Raw genomic sequence first — 15,146 nt, 5'->3', positions numbered from 1 at the left:
ACCAATGGGAGCTTTCGTATTTTATGACAGAAAATTAGTGAAATTCCATCTTTTTGCATTTCTGGATATCAGGACAATAATTGAGCAGGTATGACGGTGAAAACTCTCAGAAAGTGGTCCCAACTGAAAGAGTTCTATAGTATTGTCACTGGGCTAAAGGAAAAATCCTGGTTTTCCAACTCAAAGTACTAGAAATACGCTTTTACGTACACTTTACTAACAGACATAGGCACGGACATAAATCTGACAAATATGACGGTCAGGCATGAACTTTTTTTTTTTTTAAATGGTGAACTGAGGTGGAATGACCCCCATGGAAATGACAGTTTTTAGAATATAGAATGAGGAAAAACAAACTCTACAAAATCATTAGCACTATATTTTTTTAAAAAAACAACGCGGAGTATCAACAAAACCTGAATATTACAAGTTTTACGGATGCTGGATTCATTGCATTGGAATTTACAGGTGCACTAATGCAGGGTAAGAATAAATTATTCCAATAATGCATCAGATTTTCAATTTATGTCTGCTTCTAGCAGACAGGTGAACAGATGGTTTTAGTTAGTCACTGTCCAAACTGCTCAGATTTTCCTGTCTTTTTAGGTTTTATTTTAGTATTCCAAAAAAAAAAAAAATCTTGTCACTGTCATTATCTGTACATTTTTATTAAAACTTCAGCATTAATATCACAGAGTCATGGACGAAAGTGTTGGCACCAATGGAATTTTTCAAGAAAATACACCATTTCTCCCAGAAGTTGTTGCACTTACAAATGTTTTTGGTATACATGTGTTAATTCCTTGACGTGCATTTAAAAACACACACACAAAAAAAATCTGAAGAAAAAAGCCAAAATTGACATTTTACACAAAATTCAAAAAATGGGCTGGACAAAATTGTTGACAACCTCAACTCAATATTTGGTTGCACACCCCTTTGAAGAAATAACTGGAACCAATTGCTTCCTATAACCATCAGCAATCTTCTTACACCTCTCAAATGGAATTTTGGACCACTATTCTTTTGCAAACTGCTCCAGGTCTGTCACATTTGAGGGGTGCCTTCTTGAGATCGCTCCATAGGTGTTCAGTGGGATTTAGATCCAGACTCATTCCTGTCCACCTCAGAACTCTCCAGCGCTTTGCCTCCAACCATTTTTGGTGCTATTTGAATTATGTTTCGGGTCATTGTTCTGCTGGAACACCCAAGACGCAGAACTCGCTTTCTGACACGAGGGCCCACAATATTTTGATCGTCTCCAGATTTCATGATTCCGTGCACACAATCAAGGCACCCAGTGCCAGAGGCTGCAAAACCTCAAAAGATTTTTAAACCTCCACCATGTTTGACTGTAGGTACTGTGTTCGTTTCTTTGTAGGCCTCATTCTGTTTTCTGTGAACAGCAGGACGTGCTTTTCCAAAACGCTCTACTTTAGTCTCACCTGTCAACAAAACATTCTCCCAGAGGGATTGATGCTTGGAAGATGGGGATGCTATTCCAAACACTGTGGGGTTGGAAGAGATCAGCTAACACTGTGGAAAAGGACACGATTTGCGTGGCGCAAAGGAAATATATTGTGTATATTTTTTATTCTTATATATATTTTTAATTCTAGATATATTCTGTATATTTTTTTATTCTTTGTACTCAGGTACATTTTTGCAAACTCCAATCTGGCTATTTTTTTGTCACTTTGTCAGCAGTGGGGTTCTCTTCCGTCTCCTGCCATAGCGCTTCTTCTCATTCAGATAACAACATATGGTCTGAGCTGACACTTTAGCACTCTGAGTCTGCAGGACAGCCTGAATTTGTGTTGAAGTTGATTGAGGATGTTTATCTACCATTGGAATTATCCTGTGTTGCATTCTTTCATCATTTTTTTCTCTTCTGTCCCCATCCAAGGAGATTAGTCAAAGTTCCATGGGTTATTATCTTCTTGATTATATTACACACAGTGGACAAAGGAACTTCAAGATCTTTAGAGATGGGTTTGTAACCTTGAGATTGTTCATATTTTTCCACAATTTTGCTTTGTAAGTCCTCAGACAATTCTGGGCTCTTCTTTCTCTTCTCTGTGCTTGGTATGACACACATAGGCACACAATCCAAACACTGAGTCAACTTTTATACATTCTAACTAGCTTCAGGTGTAATTTCTATATTACCAGCACCTGTTAATTGCCACAAGTGAGTTTGAAATAATCTGATTTACCGACAGCCCATTTTTTGAGTTTTGTGTAAAATGATGTCAATTTTGGCTTTTTCTCTCCTGCTTTTTTGTGTTTTTCCAATGCACATCAAGGAAATAAACACATGTATACCAAAAAAATTTGTAATTGCTACAGTTTCTGGGAGAAATGGTGTATTTTCTGGAAAAATTCCAGGGGTGCCAATACTTTTGTCAACGACTGTACAAGTTGCAATTCTTGTGGCAGAATCTCTAAATATTTTTCTCTTAAAAATTTACTTCATATGTAACAATGCAAATTTCATCATATTAATTAAATAGGTACTAACCGAGGCAGTTTTCTCATTTTCTCACATCTCTGAAGTGTATAAACAGAAGAACAATTTCTCTGAATTGTCGACATTTTTCTGCCTAAAGACTCCACATAGAGTTTGCATTATTCTCTTTAGGTACACACTGGGTTTTCCTGTAAATTTCTTCAGAAAACACTGGAAATATCTGGACTCTCCTATCTGTTTCTTTGCTACATCACTGTCTACCAGTTGCATCTATTCATGGCTGGACACGAAGCTTCATCTCAGCTGTCAAAGAAAGAGTCAAGCATGTCTCATTGTTGAGAGTTCTGCAGCAGAAATCAGCAGCGGAAAGCAGGAGACGGCAGAGCTGAGGTCAGATGGTTCTCGTGGACAAACACTGGTTCACCACCTCCAGCAAAGATGAGTTCTCCAGAGCTGCTGCCACTCGCTCTTTGTCCGCCAGCTGTTTGTTCACTGCACAAACAACATAAAAACACAAGATAAACTTCTACATGACATACACTCATCTCATTTTTAAAACAAAGTCTTCATATTTAACAATCAGCGTAGTAAAGTGATATGATTGAAATCTGGAATGTGGGATGGTGTTTTTACCTGCTTCCTCTGAGGCGTGAGTTCCAGGAGTGATATGAACATCGATCTGAGTGGAACAAGAAAAACAAACAGTGTTTAGTCCAGAATTGTCCCACAGAAAATTCTACATTATGCTAATGCTGTTCATATTAATTTAACATTCAAAAAAAGAAGAGGATGTTAAGGTTGTAAAATCCAATTGTTGTTTAAGGATGTTTTCTTCTAGAAAAAAGGGTCACGTGACAATGGGGTGAACAATCAGGAAAGGACACGTAGTGACCGATACGGTCCAAAAAAGTAAACAAAACTGCACTGCTATTTCTAAAAGTCTCCATTTCAGCCTGTCCAGACTAAAATACGATCCTGGACTTTTAGGATTATATTGCTATATTGTCTGGTACAAGTCCCAAAGAGTTGTTTGTTAATGACTCAGTGTTGTTTTGTTATGTTATTTGAGGACAGGTCTCTTTTGAGAAAGAGAGACATGGGGTCTCTCTCAATCTCAGTTTATTTATACACCTGTATAAATAAATTGAGATTGTCTTCTGCTGTTCTTCTCTATTTTCTTAATATTTCGTTACTCTATCATTTTTATTGTCCACTAAGGTCCAGATCTTAAAACTTTATTCATGATTGTTTTCCACACTCTGTTTCAGGTTAATCAAAGGTTACCTTCTAATTTAGTCACTTGCTGTTAGCATAGCCTTAGCCACTGGTTTGTGGGAACAGCTTGTGCTTCTTGTTTAGTTTTAAAGTTTCTGCTTGAGGGACATTTCTGAGACCACAGAGTGACAACAGAGAGGACCTGAAGTAGCACATTTAATTAATCAAAAATCGGTCAATAAAAATACTGATAATGAGGGGGTCACGTGACGACGGCTGACTGAAGGACGTGTTTTTGTCGGGCTCCCGCTCCCACATTATTCTAAGTTCATTCTCTTTAGTTTTATGTGCCCTCGGCAACACATTGCGCAAGCCTGGTGTCGTAAGTTGTGGTAGCTGTCTGACAAACACTTTCTTTGATGTAAAAATGTTGACACAAACTAAAATTCAGACAAGGAAAACTATGCTAGCAGCCTCTCCTAGCATACCCTCAAGTTTAGCAGCTAACTCTCCAGTGGAAAGCAACGAGTCTTCACCAGTAATGGACACTTCAGCCCTGATACAGAGGTTACTCAGAACTTCTGTGACATGATGGAGGATAAGTTTTATAAACCTTCTGAGACCTTGGACAGATTTTCAGCGACCCTAGAGAGCCAGTCCAACCGTATTTCGGAGGCAGAGCAGCATGTGTCGGGTGTGGAGGAGATGCTATCCGCTCTGCAGGAAAAAGTTACCTAAGCTGAGAAGAAAATCAAAGAGATGGAGGCTGGCTTGGACGATATGGAAAACCGGAGCAGACGCGACAAAATCCGTGTTCTCAACCTGAAGGAGGGCACGGAGGGAAGTCGACCCCTGCAGTTTTTTGAAACGTGGTTACCCACTGTGCTTGGCTTGGAAGCGACCATCGAGAATAAATCCCGCATTAAAATCGACCATGCCCACCGTGGCCTGGGTCCGCAAAGTGCGCGTCCTCACCCGATGATTATTAAACTCCACAACTCAAGGGACAAACTGAGGATAATGACAGCATTACGAAAGAAATCCACTCTGGAATACGAAGGACAACGAATCCACATTCAACAGGATTTTTCTACGGCGGTCCGAGAGAGGCGTCTGGTTTTCAACAGGGTATGCCAGGCTTTGATCAACAAGGGGATCCGCTTCAACATGTGTTACCCAGCTGTCCTGGTTGTGCACCATAACGAGATGGATCACAAGTTTGTAACACCAAGTGCTGCAGAGGACTTTCTCGGCACACTGAAGAGGCTGCTCGAGGAGGATCCGATCAAGTTTGTGAAGTAAAGACGTTTTCCTTTGCATTATTCGATCCATGGGAGTATGTGACTACAACTGACTGAAAATTTGGTAAGGCTCTATTCTCATCTCAAAAACTGTTCTAAGCTGAAGACAATTTGACCCTCTGGCTGAATCCTCCTCAGGTGGGATAAAAGGGGGAAATATCATAGTACAATTGATGCAACATGCAGCCTCTTATGCTTGTTATGTTCATTATCCTGAGAGCACTTATAGATTGATGTTGTTAGAAGTATGTTAATATTGCTTGTTTAGTGGGAGCGGGGGTGGGATTGCTATTTTCTCCGGGGACAATAACATCTTTTAGCAGATCATGGCCCTATTTCTGCCTTAGTGCAATGTTATATTTTGTTCTTTTTGGGGTCTCTCAATGTCACATTTTATTAACCACGCCTGACGAACGTCAGCGGGGTTATTGCATTCGGTGCGGTATCTGGCTGGGTAACTATGTATGTATGTATGTGACTATGTCCGGTCCGATAACTCTGCAACCGCTGAAGTCAGGATGATCAAACTTGGCGCTGAAGATCAGTCTAAGGTCCCCTGCGTAGTTGTGGAGTTACAGGTCAGCAGATCAAGTAGGGAGGGAGATACGTACATGATCAAAATTGATACATATTGCATCAGTTGTATCGGGAGGACAGGGTTTTCGCCAGCAGAGGGCGTGGTTCTGCCCTCTACTGAGGGCTCATCTAGTTATTTATACATTTGCATTGGTTTCCAGGAGTGACAATAGTTCTGGTTGATCTTCTGCTGTTGAAGATAGGTTCATTTATGTCAGCACAACTCCTTTTCTAGTCCATTATAATTTGTGCATTTATGGTCATCTTATCCCATCTTATTTCATTCCCCAAACTGAGTCATCTCAATTTACAACAAACCAGCTAAAAATTTTCCTCTTTCCAAAATTTCTCATGCTACAATGGAACTGTGTACAGATCTTGGTTTGCTAGATGCATGGAGAGTCATTAATCCACAAGAGAAAGATTTTACATTCTTCTCTCACCCTCATCATTCTTTCTCAAGAATTGATTATATCTTTGTTTCAAGACTAACTCCTGATCAGATCAAAACTTGTTCTATCAACACATGTACCCTCTCTGATCACTCATCTGTAACAGTTGAACTCATGCCTCCTTTCTATGACCCTCAGGCTAGACTGTGGTGCATGAATCCGTTACTACTTAGCAACCCATCCTTTATGTCATACTTGGAAGTGTTGTGTAAAAATATATCTATTGCTGTGAAAAATCTATGCCTGTGTGTGTCTAATCTGATGACCTGGCCATGAACCGGCTGTGAAAACCCCCCAGTATTTTCTGTAATCTAACAGAGATGTGCTGACTGTGTAGTACAATGTGTGAACAGTGTGTGACCTTGTACTCAGCGGCGGCCAGATGTTCAGAGATGTGTTGATTATGTGTTGACTGTGTAGCTCCAATGTGTGTGTAATAATCTGTAGTTAGACCTTGTAATGCCAGGTGACTCGGCCTATGTGCAGAATGAACGGTAAAAGGAACGAAGCCGGGGGGGGGGATCCCTCCCCCTGGGGACATGCTGACCCAGTCTCATATTTTTTTTTGGAAAGTTAGAGAAATATCAGCCTCTATTAGACCTTGAGACTATGAGGTAATGGTGTAAAAGTGAAAGTTGGCAAGGGATAAAAGTAGGATGGACTGGGGGTGTCAACTTCCCCAGCCAAATAGTATAAATGATTCAGCATTTCTGGCAGAAGATCAGAACATATCTCCGGAGGTATCTTCTCAGTGTTTTACCTGTCATGTACAGAAATAAACATTTTTTTCTTGGCATCTGAAGACTGACTCCTGGACTCCTTTTTCATTTTTTCTGGTGAGACTTAGATTATTACACAACAAGAACCTAGCAATGATTAATAAGTGTTAATATTTTTGAAGTGAATAGTTTAGTGATTGACCTTAAGTAGTGGACAGCTGGCCCAGTTCACTACAGAAGCAGAATAGAAACTTTACATCTCCAAAAATGATCCACCTGATACTTCAGTTTTCACTTTGTAGGAAGCTGGAAAAGCTTTTATGAGGGGGTCAATAATTTCTTATACAGCGGCAAGGAGAAAAATTGCCTTATCAAAACAGTTAGATCTTGAACAACAAATCCAAAGTCTGGATAGAGAGTTTAAAACCTCTCTTTCCACAACAGTTTTTTAAAAAACTGGCAGCCGCTCGATCGGCGCTGGACCATTTGCTGACTCAAAAAGCGGAATCTGCAATATTTTTTGCCAAGCATCGATTATTCACATCTGGTAACAAACCTGGCAGGCTACTCGCCCAGCTGGCTAGAGGCCAGACTGGTCCTACCACAATATCATCTCTCAAAGACAGTACAGGTGCCCAACATGTTAAATCCAAAAGTATTTGTAATATAATGAAAGAGTTTTATCAAAAACTGTACACAGTGGAGTGTCAAAACACATCAACGAAAAGGAAATGTTTTTTTGATGGAGTTAATCTTCCCTCTTTGTCTGAGGAAAATAGCCGCAACCTGTGTAGACCAATTACGGCACAAGAGGTCATGGAAACCATTAAATCTCTGCCAAGTGGGAAGGCTCCAGGCCCTGATGGGTTTGGTCCTGAATTTTATAAAAAAGATGGCCAGATTGGTTGTAGGACCTCTGACTAACATGTTTGTTGAGTCGGCTGGGAGGGGATATCCCCCACCAACTTTAAATCTGGCCCACATTTCTCTAATTTTGAAAAAAGATAAGGCCATAGATAATTGTGCGCCTTACAGACCAATTAGTTTACTCGGAACTGATTTCAAAATACTATCAAAGTTACTTGCTAGAAGACTGGAGTTGGTGTTACCTGCTTTGATCAATCTAGATCAGACTGGCCTTATAAAGAATAGATACTCTCATTCCAATGTACGCAGGTTACTTAATATTATACATTTTTCCCAAAGCTCAAAGACAACAGCCCTAGTCCTATCATTAGATGCTGATAAAGCATTTGACCGCGTGGAGTGGGAGTATCTATTTGACACGTTGAATAGATTTGGGCTGGATACAGATTTTATAAATTGGATTCACCTTTTATACAGATCTCCGTCCGCAAGGATTCGGGTAAATGGTTTAGTGTCCATTATCTTTCCTTTGTCTAGAGGTACTCGTCAGGGTTGTCCCCTGTCCCCGATATTATTTGCTCTGGTTTGCCCTGGCATTAGAGACATTTGCAGAGACCATCAGGTGCTATCACAGTTTGTCTGGCATCACCCTACGAAACACTGAGCATAGAATTTCTGTCTACGCTGATGACATCCTTTAATTTATTACACACCCAGAGAAGTCCATACCTAATTTAATATCTGTAATTAATCAATTCGGTGAGATTTCAGGATATAAAATTAATCTCGAGAAATCAGAGGCTCTGCCTCTTGGCAACTTTGGAGACCCTGGTTGATTTTCCCTTCAAGTGGTCACTTTCTGGTTTGGTAGTTGCTAGAGGTATGGACCCGTACTTTCCATTTGCCAATCAGATACGCGAGATCTGGTCACGTGACTCCTGGTAGACGCTGGAGGTACGGACCCGTAGCATCAGTACTACAGGTACGGACCCTAAACCTGACCCTAACACTAACCCTAACCTTTGCTTACCTTTCAACAGTTTGCAGTGGTTAGCAGTTTCTTGACTCGCGAGACTCGCGTACGGGTCCATATCTGTCTGGCAAATGGAAAGTGCCGTATCCGTAGCTCACAGGCTACGGGTACGTATCTGTAGACACTACCTTCTGGTTTTATTTACCTGGGGATTAGAGTATCTGCCATAATTAAAGATCTATATCATTTAAATTTTATTAAAACTTTAAAAACAATTAAGAAGGATCTGAATAGGTGGTTTGATCTCCCTTTGTCATGGATGGGTACGATCAGCTTAATTAAAATGAATGTTCTTCCTAGAATTTTATATCCAATACAAATGTTACCACTCAGGATCAATAAATCATCTATCTCAGAGATTCAAAGATCTACTTCTAGGTTTCTGTGGTATGGAAAGAGACCACGACTAAAAATGAAGACTCTACAACTGCCTGTAGACAGGGGAGGTCAAGCGTTCCCCAATTTTTTGTACTATAACTGGGCTTGCCATGCCACAATAGTATATAGCTGGCTTAAACATTTTCTTAACCCAAAAGAACCCAATGTGGACGCCTGGTGTTGTGCCCCTTGCTCCCCTCTGAGTCTGCGACCAATAAACTTAAATGAGATCCCAGGAGAAGTTGAAAACAATCTCATTCTTAAAACTACTTTCAAAATTTGGCGAGATATTACCAAACATGCTGGCCAACAAGGCTTTTCTTTAGCATTACAGCCATTAATTCAAAACAAAGCCTTCTCCCCAGGTATGGGGGCGAGCATCTTTAATGATTGGTATTCAAAGGGACTGAGATTTGTGGCCGACTTATTTGACTATGGAAATGTCATGTCATTCTCACAACTTCAAATTAAATACGGGATCCCACACTCCCATTGTTTTGGTTTTCTTCAGGCCAGGTATTTTGTGAAGTCCTTATGCTCACTCCCACTCGACCGACCAAATAAAAATTCAATTGAAAGCTTTCTTTTAGACTTTAGCTTGTCTGCACTTACAAAAGGTTTATTCCTCTTTTTTATGGAAAATTGTTTTCTTGTGACAGTGTCACAGACATCAGAGCTAAAGAACTGTGGGAAAAGGATCTCAGGATTGACCTAGATTAGAGCAGATGGTGTGATGCTTTTGAATCTGCAAAGAAATTATTTTTGTGTAACAGACTGAGAGAAAACCAGTATAGATTAAAGCTGCAAGCAGCGTTGAACGGGTAAAATATCAAATAAAATATCAAATTTTTCACCAGTCGTAATGGACATGGCAAATTTGACGCGTTTTGGAGTATGATAAGGCCACCAAAAATGCAATTTAAAAGCCAGGAGAAAAAAAAAGAAAAACCTAAAAATAATAATAAATAAAGCTGCAAGCAGCGTCGAACGGGTCCTCGCATCCTTGTTGGTCAGTGACCCCAAGCATGTCCACCAGGCAATGCTGCGACAGAGTGTATTTAGGCCCATGGATGTAACGAGGGCTGGATTCTGAGCACTCAGGTCAAATTTTAGGCAGATTGGAGCATGTACAGGCTATTTATGCAGAACTTTCTGTCCATCCACCAGGTGGCGCTATCTCTGTGACTGTATATTGGTCTATGAAACTCATCAGGACTGGACTCTGATCAAACATGTAAAGGTTGAGGAAGATTGCAGCATGTACAGGGGATTTACACAAGACGTCCTGCTTCATGGCATAACAAAGTTCAGTTGGCTGCCATGACCATGCCCTTGGAGTTTTGTGAACAATTTTTGCAAATATGCAACCGGAAGGCGTGTCTTGCATATTTTCCCAAATTCAGGTGTTTTGGAGTTATTGCCTGTGACAAATGAATTGTTGAAAATGACCAAAAACACCAAAAACCTGACATTTAATTCAAAATGGCGGACTTCCTGTTGGGTTTAGACAATGGCTCCAAGAGACGTTTTTGTTTGTACCAACGTGCTACATATGCATGCCAAATTTCATAGTCATAGGTGAAAGTCTCTGTAGAGGCTATTTTTTAAAATGCTGCAGGGGGCGCTACATGCTGTGAATGTATTTTGCCATATTGATATGATCAGGGCAGGACTTTGATTAAACGTGAGGTCTGAGGTAGATTGGAGCATGCAGGGGATAGTTAGATAGCACTTGATATTTCATGGCGAACCATCAAAATTGTGGAGGTCGCCATGTCCACACCTTTTGACTCTGGAAGAATCTTTTAATAACTTCTGATCAGGAGATTGTGTTGTATATCCTGGCAAAATTTGAGGTCTCTCGGAGTTAAATCCGAGGAGGAGTTCGCTCTCAAAAATGAAAAAAATAGAGAAAATTTATGCACGCAATTCAAAACAGCGGACTTCCTGTTGGGTTTAGGGGATGGCTCCAAGAGGCTTTTTTGTGTGTTCTGATGTGCTCTATGTGCCTCCCAAATCTTGTGGATGTTGGTGAAACGTGCTGCAGGGGCTGTTTATTAAACATACTGCAGGGGGCGCTATAGCACATGCCCTGCAGAGATGCATATAGTCTTATTCCTTGAGTCGACAGTGATGTGTGTGTAAATTTTAGTGAGCTGTTGAGCATCCAAAGCCTGTCAAAAAGTACTTTGTCACAAAAACAACATGTTGCCACGGCAACAGCATTTTATGAAATGTCAAAATCTTCACACTGTGTTATTGTCATGGGGTGAAGAATCAGCTGACCAATTTTCAGAATGATATGAAAAAGTTTGGAGCAATGGTGTTTGCAAATGTAATTTCTAAACTTCTTGTTACCAACAGGTGGCGCTATGACTTTTTCTAAATTTTTGAGTGTGGATGTCCTCAGACGCGTCTTGGTGTCCAGCACATGAGGTTTGGGGCAGATAAAACCTTTTGCAGCTGAGATATGAACACTTCAATTTTCACGGTGAAACGTCAAGCTTTGCCGTCCCGCCACAGACACGCCTTTTTATGACATGTCACCATTTTTTCTGGGATTCATCATCAATGTGTTCAGGCTTATGTCACCACATCTGAGGTGAATCTGAGCAACAGGCTAAGAATAGTACATGAAAGTCTAAAAAATGTCAAATTCTTGAGACCACAAGGTGGTGCTGTGACAGTGAATGAATGTTGCTATATGGATGTCATCAGGGCAGGTCTCTGATCATACATGTAAAGTTTCATTCAGATTGGAGCATGGTCAGGAGAATTACACAGCATTTCCTGTTTCATGGCGAAGGATCAAATTTCTACAGGCTGCCACGACCACACCCTTTGACTATGGAGGAAGATTTTAATAACTTTTGCTCAGGAAGGCCTCATGTATGTACTGGCAAAATTTCAGGTCTCTAAGACTTACCTCCTAGAAGGAGTTCATCACAGATTTTTTACAGTTAATGCATGATGGCGCACTTCCTGTTGGGTTTAGGGTGTCTGTGATTGACTTTTTCGTGTGTATTGATGTGCTGCATATGCCCACCTCGGACCCTAAATATTACACAGACTTCAGTTTACCCTTACCTTTTGAACAAGATTGACCCCCAGGTCTCTGCCACGTGCACCAAGTCTAAAAAAGAGGTGGGAACTTACTATCATTGCTTTTGGTTGTGTCCTTTAATATCTAGATTCTGGATAAATGTTGCAACAGAACTTAGTTCAATACTATTCAAAACAATACAGACAGACCCAGGTCTATTCCTTCTGAATATCCCTATGAGACAGTTACCTCTGACCACCACACAGATGACCTTACTGCAAAAACGTTTGTTTCTAGAAAGACGCTGTGTCCTTTTACAGTGGATAAAGGAGAAGCCTCCCTCAGTTACTCAATTGTACAAAGAAACTTTCCAAGTTCTCCCGATTGTTGTCTTTGTCTTTCTTTTTTGCACTCTGTATACTTGATTGGGTGGATCTTGTGCTGACTAGTTCCCTAGTTTGTTTTGTTATTTAAAATTCAATAAAATATTGTTTAAAAAAATACTGATAATTGGGGAAATGCCAAATATCGCCTACATTAATCAGCCTGACAGATAATCAATCTATCCCTAAAACGTAGCAGTAGTGTTTAGTGTTTTAGTGTTGTGTTTTTGAGGCATTAATGTAGCCGAAATGTGCATCTCTAGTAAAAAAAAAAAAAAAACGAAAAAAACACAAACATACTTTGAATCGGTCCGGCAGTGAGCGCAGCAGCTTGACTTTGATTGACAGACCGATGAGTGTCGCCATGCTGCAGTGAGGGATGGTGGGAGTGAACTCAACACCTACAGTGTTTCCTGCATCATCGACCTGCAGAAAAGACAACACAGGGAGGGACTTAATAAAAAACATGCTGAATATAATCAAAATCACTGAAATCTTTTTAAAGATGTTTTTGAAATGTTTTATGACAATAGCCTTCATACAGGACGATGAGATCAAGTACTTAGTTTAGAGAAAAGGTCTGGGATGGGAATATTAATCTTTTTTCTTTAAAAGAGAAAAATAACTTCTTCGATAAATTCAGTAAAAATAAAGGAAATTCAGATCAATGGTCTGGTTCAACTGTGTTCTAACACTCCTTCACTAGACCAGGTTATCTGTGAGTCCACTACCCTGTTTATACTTTACTCTCATCCACACTTTTTCAAACCTTAAAAAAAATTACATACCTGGACTCGTATTTGTTCCACGACATTGAGCTCCTCCAGAGACAGAGGATGCTCTGGGTCATTGATGGATCTAATCAGATGTAGTCTTAGTTAAAGAAATTAAGACAGCATAAGAAAAAAAATGCATGTGTACCACTATTTGTCGCAGCCTAATGTAGTTTACATGTCATTCTTAATATGGGAGGATACTACAGTGCTTTTTGCAAAATTTTAGTTAAATCATCGTGACGCTGATGTCAAAAAAGTTGGAACTTTCGATGACGCCCCCCGAACGAAATATTCTCATTCAAACAGACTCAAATTTCATTATGTTAAAAAAAACATGCTATTTTGGGCAGTTTTCTAAACAAATTTACCTCTCAAAGTATTCGATATAGTAAACTAAAATGTCACAAGAAGCTTTATAAACATCGATATTTCATTCTATAAAGATTTCAGGCAAATCAGAGGTGGCTATGCAGAAATTGTGGATGATAATTTGAGGTGGAATGACTCTTTATTTACATATCAGTATTTAATTACAACTGGGTAACAGAATAAAGGAAGAATAAAGGTGGAAAATGACCCAAAAAAATGGGTCCAAAACCTCCAAAAGGTGAACATCTGGGTTGAAATGATTCACCTTCAAGATAGAAATGCTTTATCAAAATTCATTTGTACTGATTTGTATATATTGTTTGGATTTATTTTTTCAAATTGATACCATGTATAAGTAGCATAACACTGATACCAATACCATTTATCCTGCAATAGATGCATGGGCTGTGCTTGACCTTTAAGGGAGAGAGATGAATGAGGGACAGTCAAGCTGGGAAGCTTTCACACATACAGACACCAAAAATGTAAAAGAGATTTGGCTTTGCTTCACAGTGTATTCCTATTTCCTTTTACAAGGTAAGAACTAATTGCAATGAAACTGCTAACTCAAGGCTGTTTTAGGGTGGAAACCGTAATAATCCTCCCACCAGTAGCTACATCACATCACAGCTAACAAAGGAATAGATTGCCAAGTAGAGAGTGGGAAGAGGGTTCAAGTAGGGGTCTTTTTACAGAGTGTGGTTCTTGGAGACTGGATGAATTGTGTGCCAAGAGACATGGACATATCTGTGCACCAACTAATGGGAGAACCGAGTCACTTCATCTCATTAGCTTTAGCATTACCTGCATTAGCTGTTAACGTTAGCTAGCTTAGATACCAACTAACTCTGATACTAAAGAAAAGTAAATATATCAGCAAAATTAACACACACGTAACTCTGAGGTGTAAAACAGTCTGAATGAGAAGAAACTAGGAAACAGGATATCGAATATTTCTCTGTCGTCGATGGGATCGTGAACATCTTCGTCCTCCTCCGAGGCGGTGAGCAGCCTCTCCCCGGACCGTTGGAAGATCACCGGGTTGGCATTTTCCAAACGGGCCCCTCCAGACATTTTAATGAAGATTTCGGTCCACGTCGTGCAGGAAAAAATCTCGGCTTGAACCCAGGATGCTGTCAAACACAAACTGCAGAGCCGTAAGCAAGTTATAAAAGCACTTCCGGGAACGACCGACGGCAAGCGAGAAAGTCCAAAAGCGCTTTTTTAAAAAAAGTTAGGATATTTATGTATCTGCACAGAAATTGCTGTGAGAATCATTGCTTTTACATTTACACACCAAATTACCTGCCTGTTTTTATTAGATGGAAATTATGCAGAGTTTTGGTCCAGATTATACTGTGATAAAGTTAGCAGTTTAAGGTAATCATAGTTTTGTCAGTTCAAACACAATCTCAACAGAAAAAATACAAAAACAGGATTTGCAAGGTTATGTACAGCTCTGTAAAAATGCCGTACGAATTTAAATAAATCAAAAACAAATGGTAAAAAATCTGCCAGCAAGACTGCCAGAATTTTTTTTTTAAAAAAAACAATGGGTTATCTA

General features: G+C 39.8%; 1 protein-coding gene across 1 annotated transcript; it reads right to left on the bottom strand.

The window, feature by feature from the left end:
* Positions 1-649: 649 nt before the first annotated feature.
* Positions 650-14,793, bottom strand: ciao2b (cytosolic iron-sulfur assembly component 2B). Its single transcript, XM_022221848.2, has 5 exons — positions 14,530-14,793; positions 13,226-13,305; positions 12,738-12,863; positions 3,104-3,149; positions 650-2,962 (listed from the first exon to the last, which is right to left on the bottom strand). Exons 1-5 carry the CDS (start codon positions 14,654-14,656, stop codon positions 2,862-2,864), a joined length of 480 nt encoding a protein of 159 aa, XP_022077540.1. The 5' UTR covers positions 14,657-14,793; the 3' UTR covers positions 650-2,861.
* Positions 14,794-15,146: the final 353 nt, after the last annotated feature.

The sequence above is a fragment of the Acanthochromis polyacanthus genome, chromosome 15, assembly GCF_021347895.1.
Source record: "Acanthochromis polyacanthus isolate Apoly-LR-REF ecotype Palm Island chromosome 15, KAUST_Apoly_ChrSc, whole genome shotgun sequence".
In the NCBI taxonomy this organism is placed as follows: domain Eukaryota; kingdom Metazoa; phylum Chordata; class Actinopteri; family Pomacentridae; genus Acanthochromis; species Acanthochromis polyacanthus.
This window is presented reverse-complemented; position numbering and strand designations above follow the sequence as displayed.